At 40.5% G+C, this 13,681-nt stretch overlaps 1 protein-coding gene across 5 annotated transcripts in view; it reads left to right on the top strand.

Annotated features, from left to right (window-relative positions):
• GABBR2 (gamma-aminobutyric acid type B receptor subunit 2) overlaps positions 1-13,681 on the top strand; it is a 502,330-nt gene that overhangs the window by 304,361 nt on the left and 184,288 nt on the right. For all 5 annotated transcript variants that reach the window (XM_080378574.1, XM_080378573.1, XM_080378575.1 and 2 more), the window contains exon 9: positions 9,142-9,222. In XM_080378574.1, the coding sequence (XP_080234700.1) occupies positions 9,142-9,222 (81 nt within the window). The remainder of the gene's footprint in view (positions 1-9,141; positions 9,223-13,681) is intronic.

Genomic DNA, 13,681 nt, shown 5'->3' with positions numbered 1-13,681 from the left:
GAAGAAGGTATTCAAAGCTCTTTATGTGCTACAGTGTTTTCACAGGCCACCTGGTGTAATGGCAAGCATGGATATTCAAGGACGTAGTAGTTCAGATCTAACACACGTAATACAACAGTTGCTGCTCTCCTCCCATCTCAGGCATGGTAGTTGTGAAACTCCAACCTCTAAATAATGGACTCTTAACTCTGAAAAAGTTTAAGGGTGCAGTACCTAAGGAAGAAGCCAGAGCATCTTGTTTTCTGACCTCTTGGCTGGAGCAGGCCCAGCACAGCTTGCGGTGAGGCTGCTCAGCATGTGCTGAGCCCTGCCCTCCCAGAGGAGGGGAAGCACAACCCTGACAGATGGCAAGGGAAGGCCCTAATCATATAACCGTAGGTATGCATCAAAATGTGTGACAGCAGAGCCTTTGTTTTGTCCCTGCATTGTGCGAGATTACCAGAAAGCAGGCATGCCTTGCGAAGTGGAGGGAAGACAACCATGTTGCAAGGTTCTCAGTCACTTTGTCCCATCTATGCAATAGCTGGCATGCAGCTCTGCTCCTGCCCTCTGGCCAAGCACCTGTCTTCTGTGATGGGGGGACATTTTTATTTCTGCCACGTTATGCATTAAAGTTTGGTTATCATGTAAGTTAGGAAGGGCCACCCAACCCTCAAACGGAAGACTGTATCATGCGGCTTGTGCTGTCTTTTTGGAGCAGCTTCAGAAAACATGGTGGCAGAGGCTTGGTGGCACTGTTCAGGTCAGTTGAAGTTGTCCACAGACTGGAGCTACTGTCAGCGGCTGTGCTGTGCATCACTGCACTGACAAGAAAAGCCTCTCTGGGGAAAAAGGTAACCATCCAGGGGTTTTGAAGTAACTGATTTCCTTTTTTTTATTTGTCGTCTTAACTGAAAAAAATAAGTGATACTCTACATTGAATTGAATTTAAAATTTCAGTTAGGTAAGTAATGTGTTTAGGTAAGTGTAGTGAAACATTTCTTTCAGACATAGACGAGAAAATAAAATTAAATGCTAGAATATTAAGCATATCAGAAGAAGAAAAGGTCACTCTGATATTCTGTCTCATTCAACCAGAGTGTGCAGCAGGACTGGAGCCAGGGTCATCTAGGTCCCCAGGGCTGGCTTTCCTGTCAGGTGGCCACCTGGTAGTGGCCAGTCATGTCTTCTGTCAGGTTTGTATGGAAGGTTTCAATGCTGACCCAGCAGATGGAAACTGGAATTAGGCTACTGTCTTGGGTGTCTTGCGTTTTCAGCTACAGATACACTTTTTTACCTGGCAAGTCAGAAAAGACTGACAGCAGGGCTGTTCCCAGTTGTTTCTTCCCTAAATGACACTTCTTGGTGAATTTGACTTAAATAACTTTTGAGTTGACTAAAAAAATATCCTCTGTTAATCTGGTAATGATTCAAATCTTTCTTTTGCCAGACTCTCCTGATAGGGCACACCGTGCCTACTCAGACTCAGTTTCCAGGGCACCAGAGAGATAATAATTGCATTTATTCTCCTTGGATAAGATATCTGGAAACACTGCCACTCTATCATCTTGGGTTTCTTTGGAAGTCTCATAGACTGTCAAAATGGATACCAGCCTATGGTTTGCTGTCCCTTATCTTTGAATTAGTGCAGTGTCATGGTATATCTTGAATTACGCCTCGTGGTCTCTGACGTTTCAGCACTCTCAAATCAAGCTCAAGAGGCAATAAAACACAGCCACAGCCTCTCTCTCTGGCACCTACACCTCCTGTGGAGTTCTTGCTTCAGTTGTCTCTCTCCCAGAGAGACTTTTGACAGATGGAGGTACTGCTGGGCCCTGGGCTGCTGCCAGGGGGACTTTTCTGCATATCAGTGGCATCTGCATCCAAACCTGTCACTGCCTGGATGGCCCTTCAAACCTGGGAAGCTCCTGGGAGGTCTCCCAGGAAGCCAGCCCAAGCCTATGTATCTGCACAAGTTGATTTTCTGGCACACTGTAGAAAATGGACTAGTGTATGACAGTAAAGGTACTTAACGGCACGCAACAATTAATAAAGTTGTAATATTATTTCATAATTGAGAAAATGCCTTCTCCTGGTGTGGCTGCCTGTAGTTTTACATGTGCAGTGCTATTTCCCGCTGTAAATTCTGAGTCAAGAAAAGCACTCTGTTTTTGGACTCTGCTAGGAAGAGATGATTCCAAGTGATAAGTGAAATAAATACCAATTTTTGTTTGTAGACCATTGTATGTTTAGATAAATATTAATATTTTAAAATTTAATATTTAAAACCACATGTACACTTACGTTCTGTATGTACTGTATGAATACACGTATGTATGAAGTACTGTATGTACTTCAAAGAATAATTTACTTTGGCAAATAAACTCAGAATGACAAGGATTTTCAAAACTTAATCAAATCATAAAAGAGAATGAACTATAGAACAGGAATAACCTTAGCTGGATTGAGATGTTGCAGTTATTGCCCATGCATGTGTCCTAAAATATAATCATACCGTACCTATTTGAATATTTGTATCTGTTAACTTCCTTGGTGGAATTAAAGGTAATTCGAATTACTGACATATGTTTCAGTGGTTACATAGTTTGATTATGATTGTCAGTAAAGACTTTATGCTAGAAGTATTTAAACTAAAAAAATTGTGATCTCATATACAACCACATTTCAAACTATCAAGGAATTTATTAAGAACCTAAGAAACAGGAACTTCTTTTTAGAAGAATTAATGTAACTTCTGTATGCTTGCTTCATCACACCAATCACTATACTTCATAGATAACCTGCCTTCATTACTGTAGATTTGTTTATACCTTTCTCAGTTTCCTGTATGAAAGTATAATGATAGTGTTAACATTTCAGATTTTAAGACGTAATTATTTTAAACTCAAAGCCATTATTTTTTTATTTAATTGTATTTTATTTCATAGTTCTTTGATACATAATATATAAATACCTAAAATATTTAGGTATTAAATCCACATGAACTAAATTACTAAATTGCTATGCAGAGCTAGAAGCCAGTCTAACAAGCAAAACAGGAGACATGTAAAATCAGAAAGGTAAAAACAAAGGTTAAAATGAATCAGTAAAATTAATTTTTATAAGCTTTTAAAAATGCATATGCTTGAACTTTTTATGGAAAATTTTTCTTGGGCTATAAAATGACTAGATTTTTATGAGTTCAAGATACTTAATGACATTTTATGTGCTGCTTGCTTACTTGCCTGCTATGTCCTGTTGGCTAAATACCATGACTAACTAGTGAAATAATACCAGGTTTAAGATTCTTAGTTTTTTTCCTGGCTCTAAGGCTGACATACAGTGTTTGGCCTTTGACTGGTTTAACCTTTATGTATGTTTTGCTTTATGAATAAATGAAAGATAGGACCTGAGAACTGCTATGAAGAGTAATTAGCAGCTGCTATATGAGCTGCTTTCATAACTCAAGATTTCCTGTATATTGTGTGCACTGCAATCCAGGATTTCAGAAATAAAACAATAAACAAAAAATTCAAATGAAGGAAATAGTTATGCCAGAGTTAAAGATGAAGGTAATATTTCTTTGGGCAAAACAGTTTTTTTACTCTAATTGCAAGGGTAAAAACTGTGGTAATTCAAATCCTTGCAAAGGTAACATATTTTTCTTCCTTGATTCTTTCTTTTTTGGCAGCTTCTGCTGACGAATAATCTTCTATCTGACCTGACATTTTCTTTGTTATTTGAACTGTGATTCTTTATCTCAGCATTTCTGTCTTTAAACAAAGAAATGGTTGCCTACAAGTGGATAGAAATTAATGAAAAAAGCTTTGCTCATTCATTATTTATAAGCTTCTTTTGTGATATTTTTTTTTTAATTGGAAACTTTCAACTTGTATTGGTTATTGCTGATATGTGATAAGGATAACTGGAAAGCTTCCCAGTCCTGTTTGACAAGGATATATTATGAAAATTAAGATTACATTAATTTGCTAAGAGTTTCTACGGGATCCTAAACATGAAATGTTTCTGTATTTATTCTGAAGGAAAATAGCTTTCATGACAATTGGTTTAATTTGGTAATATAGAGGTATTAAAACATTATTTCCAGCTTTTGTAGTATGTCATTATATTGTGAAACAGCTTTCAAAATGAGTGACACAAAGGTAAGAGAGGTTAAAAGAGACTTTGCAGGCAATTTACACAGGACTGACTGAGATATGGAAAGTGTTCTCAGATTTGCCATCAGTTTGCAGTCTCCGGCTTAGGGTTTTCACTGCTTGTGTTCCACCCATATTCTTTCCTGGGACTTGTTCTCTGAATTCCCTTGGTTGCAGGATTGCTGTCACTAAATGTGGCACATTAGTTCTTCAAAAGCCTTTGCAGTAGGCAATAGAGGGAATGAGAAAGAAGAGCTAAGACATGTCAGTTACACATGATGGCTAGGTGACTGACAGTTTGAAGTGCTAAAGAAAAACATTCACTCTTTAAAAAGGAATGTGACCAGAAGCCAAATTGCAGAAAGGCAAGCCTCAGGACACCATAATGTAATGTGTCAGTGTACCCTTTGCCCTGTCTCTGGACTGAGTCAATAAGTTGCCAATAGCTTGTGAATGGTGAACTTTCAGATAGGTTAGATGTGTCTTTGAAAGTATGAGTACTTGTGCAGTGACATGATTTTTGATTCATATCTAAGAGATTGATTTGAAATTAAAATCTTTCCAAATTTAAGTGTCATTCTCCTCCTAAGGATCTTTAAGCATTTCAGGTGCGTATGGTCCATGCTCAGTTTCACCTATGGGCAGCCACTTGGGCATTTTCCAAAATTCTTCAGATCTGATGAGTAAATATTCGCTATAGCTGCCAGCAGTACTGTTGGGCTGTGAGGCATGGGTGAGGAACAGTGTGCAAGAGTTAAATGTTTCTGTTGTAGGACAAGGTTTAATAATACTGGAACCAGAGATAGGCTAAGTGCTGAATATGCAGCAAGATTTTCTAATGCGCTAAGCACCTAATCATTGCCACTGAATTACAATGGTTAAGCAAGAGAGGCAGCTGACAAAGAGAAGGGATTTTTAAACTGGTGTCAGGGGAAGGTTGTGAGAGAAAACACTGGTAATTTCCTGAGTGAAGAAAAATTTTCAAGGAGAAGGAGACATGGAGGCAGTACCTTATGCAGGGATGTTTTTTCAGGACAGAGTAAGACCTACATATTGTGTATGCTTTCAGCTGTAGGTTTTGTCTTTTTTCTGCTGCTTTTAAGTTGAGAATAGCCCAAGTGTCCTTTAGATAAGACACCTCAGTGACCCTTAACTTATCTGGAAAATAATCCATAGTAAATTTATTAAATTTACTTTAAAATTTAAATTTACTTTAAAATTATGTTTGTTGAAAAGTGGGTACTCATTACTTGCACATGTTTTCTTTGTAGTTTGCATGGAATTATAACTTTATAAAAAGCTGTAGTGACATTACAAAGTATTAGTCATGTTAAGCTATGGTAAGCTGTTTAGAGCTTTGAAGTTCTTAATTTTTATTTACAGCCATGTAGTTTGAGCACCATGGTAATGTTAGGGCAGACCTGCTAATTTGTCTTTGTTCTAGTGGCCTAGACATACTTTTTTACATTGGTATCACCACGTAGATGTGTAGGACTTAATGAATGCATTCACATATCAACATTAATCTTGTAATTTTGTAGGATTCTGTGTTGTTTCAGACTGCCTTTGCCATTTATTATAAGCATACATTTTACTGGTGATTATACTGCTGTAAACACTTTTATATTGGCTTAACTGCATCACCACTAGGTTTATCTGTACTGTTGCAGTCAGACTGACATACCTGAAGGAACTATAAGCTCTAGATTTAGACAAAGTCTTACTGTCATTAGAAGCTAGCCAGCATTGTCTACATAGAGGAAAATAAAGGAAATCCATCTGTCTCATCTCTTATACATTGCAAGTGCTTTCTCTCATCCTTAAACATCTCAGTCAAAACTATCTTCATGAGGTGTGAATAAATACATTTCTAAAAATGTAATGGAAATGAAATTATGACATACAGTGAAAAGAACTGAAATTAAGCATTAGTTAGCAACTTATCTGGTAAAAATTCTCAGGGTAAATGGGTAACAGTCATCCTGGCAATCATAATACTCTCGTGCATTTTAGTAAGTTTGTTTTACTCAGCTGATGTTATTTGCAGGATTATTTTTGCTTTTATTCAATAAAAACATGTAACTACCTGATATGCAATTAAAAATCTGTTGTATTTTGTGAAATGTGGCCCAATTTGTTAAGTAGTAGTCACTTTTTTGTCAATTTTCTTTTTGTCAGTTTGTCTGGAGTTGCTTAAAGTAGGCTACAAAATTCTGTAATAAACCATGTAGAAGAAAACATTTTAATTCACCTTTAAGAGTAGTTCAGTTCTTTGGTGGCAGAAGGCCTTAATCTTGGCTGTATAAGTAATCTATTCTGTGACAATTAATTAGCAATAAGGATTGGTTGTTTAGGATTCTGTTAGATAGGCATAACTTTCAGTCACATACTTCTGGGCCAGTTTTCTCTGGGTTGGTTAGTTTTCATACTTTTCTCTTCCTGTATGAAAGAACAGCTGCAGAGTTGGGTTCTAAAATCCCACCACTCCTGTCATGGTATTATCAAACATTATCTCACAGAACAAGTATATTTTCCCTTATATTTCTTTTCCACATTTTAACCTGAGTGGTTTGGGGGGGGGGGGGGAGGGGATGGGGGGGTGGTGGTGGTGTATCAATACAGTCTCTCTGAGTATGGAAAGATCATGTTAAAAATAATGAAAGCACTACAGAAAGAAGCCAACATCATATTCTGAATATTGCACAAAGCACTTTTTTGGTGTCTTTATTTGAAAGAGTTCCAATTCCTCCTGTCCTTTTGTGCTGAACACGCAGAGATTTTGACAGATATGAACTACATGGTACAAACAGTATACTGATTTGAGTAATTCAGAATTTCCAAAGGGAACTTGAGGTAATGGCATATAGAAGAGTAGAGCCTGCAGTCCCATCCTTAGCTGTGTTGGCCTACGCAAGAGAAAAGAGGGCTGTAATGCTACCTTCTTGCTTCTTCTAATTAATATTTGGGGGTGACTTTGTCACTGATGAGCGCTTATGCCTGGAGAACCAACAGCTGTAGTTGTACTCCTTGCTGGCAGTACAAAAGAGCACAAAGACTGTTTGCATCTCCCCCTTAGCACCCCTGTAACCAAACTATGAAATGGATAGTGTATCCTTCCTCTCAATACAAATGCGGTTTATTTCCCTCATAGACTACTTTCCACAACTGTAAGTACTTTAAGATATCAAATACCTCCATGGCTTTTCTTGACTTCAGTAAGCCTTGGCACGCAAGACTTTTCTCTTTGTTGTTCATCAGAGCTATCGGGTTTTAGTGTGTTGCTGTAAAGTGGTGACTAGACCCAAACCAAGGTGCATGGCCTCCCCATTTGGTATAAGTAGATGCTGTGGACTTTCTGGCATCTTTAATGTTTTGGATCTACAGGTAGTAGCTGTCATGCAACAAACATAGATGGAACTGAATCGGTGCAGTTTTTAGCCGTAACCATTTTAGTTTTTAGATGACTACTGGGAAGATTTTATTGTTTAAGACTGTCAAGGATTTATTCATATATCTAGTTCACAGAGAATTTTCAGCCAGTTACAGATAGTATAAACTTATATTTACACTTAAGACTGGGTAATGCTGTGTGGATGGGCTTTGTGAAACTGCTGCTGGAGACCAGGGGCTTGCACTTTTGTTCCTAACTAGGCTTAGGGCCCCACAAGTGGATCATGCTCCTTTGAAAGGCAAATCAGTTTTTAGAACTGCAGACTCCAGCTTTTGATGGGGGTATAACAAACATCTAGGTATCTCTACCAGATTTTCAGCCCAGTATACAATCCTGCGTAAACAATTTTAACAGTAAGAAGTGCGGTTTATGTAAGGAAAACTTTTGCCTCCTGTGAGCTGTCAGATTAATATTAATCAGCCTGTAGATTTTACTAAAATGGAGCTAGCTGCTCCATTCAGCAGGGCTGAACAGGCACAATCACTTTGAGTGAGAAAGGAGAAAAGGTTAATGTGGAGCTGTTGGGGGAAATACAGTCTTTTCAAATTTGCCATCTAGTTCAAGATCATCAGCTCCCAAAACAGTGTCACAAATAGGGTCATGAGCTCAGAATTTAAATGTAAATTGGGTTTTGCATGCCCAGACATAGAGGCCTGAAAGGAAATTTTTGGCTCTGCTGAACCAGCTCATCCAATTTAGCCAATGTGCTTGTGGTTTGTAAGTCTCTGATCAAAATGTAAAAGTTTTAGTGTAAAAGTGATAATTTAGTAAGTTCTTGCACTTCTAAGCCATACCAAAACCCCAACAGAAATAGCAGAAAGTCATTGATGACAGATGTTATCAGAAGGGTGGGACAAATATGTGCTGGAGTTCCAGCTGTAGGGGCCAAGGCAGCAGCTGAACAAATTAAGTATCTGTGTTACTCTACTCCGTTAGGTGCAAGAAGGCCATATATGTGATGATAGTGCCAAACAGTAGATGTGAGTTAACAGCATAATTTTAGCGCAAGCGCACGTTGGCTTTATTTATGTGACATTGTATGTTTTGCAGTCAGGGTACTAATGAGTTGCTAATTCCCAGTCAGAATAAGAGATTAGATTCCCAGAGTATCGATTAACAAGCCAGTCTACTCCATACTGGTTGGAGCCTGCCACTGTGGGTCCCCTGGGAAATGCTTCACTAAACAAGAAGTCCTAGTTGTTTAAATGAGTGGAATGTGTGATTTAGCCATGTCTGTTTTCCCAGCAAAATGTCCTGCATAGTGTGAGCCAGTCAGTAAGTGTGTGATCTTTAAGCTGGAGATGTTTGTGCCCGATAACAACAATTCCCTGGTTATGTAAATGAGTTCTTGAAAATACTTTGCATTTCTTTAAAGAATTAGAAATACTTCTTTTAATGATGTTAGCTGCCTGGCATTCTGCTTTAATAATTCATGCACTGTTCTTGCATATTTCTTTTCCTTTGACGTATTGTCAAAAAAGAAGGCAAAATCAGTTAAATAATTGAGAACATATGAACTGCCATAAACAATCACTTTTGTCTGTTTCTCTGCAGAAAGAAAGGAAGTGAAGGTGGGAGAGTACAATGCTGTGGCTGACACGCTGGAAATAATCAACAATAGCATCAGATTCCAAGGTAGGAGAGAAAACTGGAAAGAGGTACAGGAATGACATGGATAACTGCATATAGTTTGTAATACTGTGTGCTGGTAAAGAACTGTTTTAAGAGTTTTAATATCAAAAAGCTATGACACTGTGTGAAGAGAAAGGGAGCTGAGCTGTGCTTAAGAAAAATAGGAGAATTTTTTGATACATGTTTTGATATTGTGTACTTGTTTTTCATTCCAATGACCATGACAAATTCAAATTCATATATGTACACAAACTTTCTTTGATATTTCAACAAGCTGCAGATAGGTCTTCTATTTCATCTCTACCAATCAATAATGTTCTAGTTTCATCCCCAGTTCCCACTCCCCCAGCTCATCTCACCTGAAGGATGCTCTAGTGTGCTGTGTTTGCACACAACAAGGAGGAGGTGTTTGTTTTTATTTGGGAGGTGTCTGTTAGACAGTTAGAAAATAGAATTTTAAAATACCAAGGCTAGCTTTAAAAGGGCCCATGTGAAACACAGCCAGAGAGGCTGTTCAGCCCAGCAGCACTCCCAAGGTCCACAGCAGGCATATAGCCTAGGTTGCTGTATCTTGCCATCTTGTATCCCATGCTACACCAAAGTTAATGTGGGGACTTCCTCTGCCCTCACAACAGTTGGAGTGCAGGCATACCCACAGCTTTCTGAGCATATGATCATCACAGCCAGATGTCAGCTGAAATGAATTTTTCACGTTCTCTCCTGTTGAATATGGGTATATACATTATTTTTAAAGCTAATAAGTAAAGTCAGCTTAATGAGATCTGTTTGGTTTCCCCTGGGAGTGGTGGATGAGTACTGAGCTGCTGTATCCCATGCTCTACTAAACCTGCCTCCAGTGTCCCACCATCCAAGGTCTGCATGAGCATGACTGGAGTTTCACTGCAGTGATCTAATTCATGGCTGCATGTCCATCTGTTGGAGCTTTCCACCTTTCCTTTTGGTATCCTTTGCAGGACTTAAAAGAGCACAGCTACATGCACTTCTCACAACTGTCATGGAGGATGAGGCTTTGGAAATGAAGAGTGCAGAATCTGTCCCAGCTGCCAAAGTATGGGACCCAGCAGATTATTTTTGCTGCAAGGAGGAACTGATGGCGTACTTGAATACAAATTCAATACAATTAATTTCCAGATAATATATGCAGGATGAACCATGTAACAGAAGACAGGTTTTGTTCGTAACTCCATGCCTTAATAGACAGTAGAAGATGGGGAAATTCTCTGTTTTGGCTTTTCTCAGGATCAGACTCCTAGATCTTTTTCTGACTGCATCTGGTGTTTCTTCCACCCATAGCCTGTCTTATATTTGTCTTAATGTGTATTATGTTACTCACAGTGAAACTTTCTCCATTTACGCACCTTCACTTTTTATTGAGGTAGTATTTGATGTGGAAGACGCTGGTTTTATGTCTTCCAAGTAGTATAAAAAACTTAGTAACTTTAAGTATTTAAAATGTGGAGTAGTAAATATAACCCTGTTTAAACCATTGCATAAAATTGCACACAAAAGAACAATAATTCATATTAGAAGCAATAGAACTAAATAGCCATTGCACAAATAAAAAAAAATAAATTTTATAGAATCGCGGGTTGTTTATATTTAATAAATACAAATCAGCAGTATATCCTGTATATTTTACATACAGCAGAGTGGGGTGTTTTTCCTTTAATATCAGTTCTTTTAATTCAGGCATGTGCACTGTTGTATTTTTGGCTAGGTACTTGTTGCCTAATTTTGTGAAGCGTCATGCATTGTAAATGTGTGCTCTGTGGTGGGAAAGGGAAATGGAGGAAATCTCAGGTACTTTTGTCCAATATCAAATTGGCAAATGGTGCCTTTACTGTCACTTTACTGTGATCACCTAAAAGGAAAATTTTTTTCAGAAATGTTGGGCATAAAGACTGAAGGATAGCAACTATCCATTGTCTGAATTGTTTCAGCTAAACTAATAGAGATAAAGCTATTTTATTGTATGAATCCTTGAACATTCTTCTAGGTGCAAAGCAGAAGAGTGAATGTGAAATTTAGCTATGGTAGCTGCCAGTCAGTTACTTACAGCTCTGTGGTCAGTGGGTCCACAGATCTCTGCCTGTGCAGCAATTTTGTGAAATGAAGCTGCTTGGCCCTGTGTGGTAGACGTAGAATCATAGAATCGTTTAGGTTGGAAAAGACCTGTGAGATCATGAAGCCCAACTGTTAACCCAGGACTTCCAAGTCCATCACTAAACCATGTTCCTAAGCACCGCCATCTATACATTTTTTAAACACCTCCAGGGATGGTGATTCCACCACCTCCCTGGGCAGCTTGTTCCAGCGCTTCACCACCCTTTCAGTGAAGAAATTTTCCCTAATATCCAACTGAAACCTCCCCAGTGTAACTTGAGGCTGTTTCCTCTTGTCCTGTTGCTTTTTACTTGGGAGATGAGACCAACCCCCACCTGCCTACACCCTCCTTTCAGGCAGCTGTAGAGAGCAGTAAGGTCACCCCTGAGTGTCCCTTTCTCCAGACCAACCAACCCCAGTTCCCCCAGCCGCTCCTCATGAGACTTGTGCTCCAGACCCTTCACCAGCCTTGTTGCCCTTCTCTGGACACGCTCCAGCACCTCAATGTCCCTCTTGCAGTGAAGGGCCCAGAACTGAATACGGGATTCAAGATGGGGCCTCACCAGTGCCAAATACAGGGAGACGATCACTCCCCTGGTCCTACTGGCCACACTGTGGGGGATAATAAGCCAGGATGCTATTGGCCTTCTTGGCCACCTGAGCTAACTGCTGGCCCATGTTCAGCCGGCTGCCAGCCAGCACCTCCAGGTCCTTTCCCACCAGGCAGCTTTCCAGCCACTCTTCCCCAAGCCTGTAGTGTTGCGTGGAGTTGTTGTGAACCAGCTGGAGGACCTGGCACTTCTCCTTGTTGAACCTCACACAACTGGCCTTGGCCCATCAGTCCAGCCTGTCCAGATCCCTCTGAAGAGCCTTCCTGCCCTCAAGCAGATCAACACTCCTGCCCAGCTTGGTGTCAAACTTACTGAGGGTGCACTCAATCTCCTCCATCCCAATCATCGGTAAAGATACTAAACAGAGTTGGCCCCAATACCGAGACATGTGGAACACCATTTGTGACCAGTTGCAGGTCAGAGGTAACTCCATTTACTGCCACTCTTTGGGCTCAGCCAGCCAGCCAGCTTTTAACCCAGTGATGAGTACACCTGTCCAAGCCATGAGCAGCCAGTTTCTCCAGGAGAATGCTGTGGGAGACAGTGTCAAAGGCTTTGCTAAGGTCCAGGTAGACAACATCCACAGGTTTTCCCTCATCCACTAGGCAGGTCACCTTGTCATAGAAGGAGATCAGGTTCATCAGGCAGGACCTGCCTTTTGTAACCCCATGCTGGCTGGGCCTGATCCCCTGGTTGTCCTGCTCATGCCACATGATGCCACACAGGATGATCTGCTCCATAACCTTCCCCAGCACCGAGGTCAGGCTGACAGGTGTAGTTCCCCAGATCTTCCATCCTGCCCTTCTTGTAGATGGGTGTCACATTGGCTAACCTCCAGTCTTCTGGAATGTCCCCAGTTTAAAGGACTATTGATAAATGAGCTTGGTGAGCTCCCCTGCCAGCTCCGTCAGGTGGATCCCATCTGGCCCCATCAACTTGAGCACATCTGAGTGGATCAGCAGGTCAGTAACCATTTCTCCTGGACTGTGGGGACTTCATTCTGTTCCCCCTCATCCCTGCCTTCCAGCTCAGGGGGCTGAGTACCCAGAGGGAAGCTGGTCTTGCTGTTAAAGGCTGAGGCAAAGAAAGCATTAACTACCTCAGCCTTTGTGGCAATGTTCCCCAACTCCCCCCCCCCCCCCCCCCCCCCGCATCCAGTAAAGGAGAGCTGATGTGAAAGGACAGGCTGAGGCACTGTAGGGCACACAAGACCTTTTGCCAATCCCCTGCACCAAGGGAAAATTTAGTACGCAGGTAAAATGGAGTGTGGGAAGTAGGGGATGCAGAGCTTTATTACAGTTGTTGGAAAGTAATCTTTCTCATTAAACTGAGAAGCCTTTAATTAGTGGGAGCTGGCTGTCGATCAAGCACATGGCTTTAAACAGAGTTTTTAAGTTCAGGCTTTGAAGTCCACATCTGCAGGGATTTGCAAAGTGGGTCTGTCCCCATAAAACCTTTGCTGTTCATTTTTCCATATTGTTCCATACTGTAGAATCCTGATGGCACCAACAGCCCTCAACCTCCTGTACCTCCTGAGACTTCCCTCACCCTGCCCACAGCCCAGGATCCCATTTCAGCCCCTCAGAGCTGTCAGTCCCTGTCCCAGTGATGCCATGCCAAAGCTGGTCTCCAGCTGCGGTAGGTATCTAGACAGGCAGTTTGAATTTGCCCTGATAATAATCAGAATGTGCAGAGAACACTGCTTTCTGTTTTCTGCTCATTGGTCT

The sequence above is a fragment of the Falco punctatus genome (assembly GCF_963210335.1).
Source record: "Falco punctatus genome assembly, chromosome: 3".
NCBI classification, from domain to species: domain Eukaryota; kingdom Metazoa; phylum Chordata; class Aves; order Falconiformes; family Falconidae; genus Falco; species Falco punctatus.
Note: the sequence above shows the minus strand (reverse complement) of the source record. Positions and strands in the feature narration are given on the sequence as shown.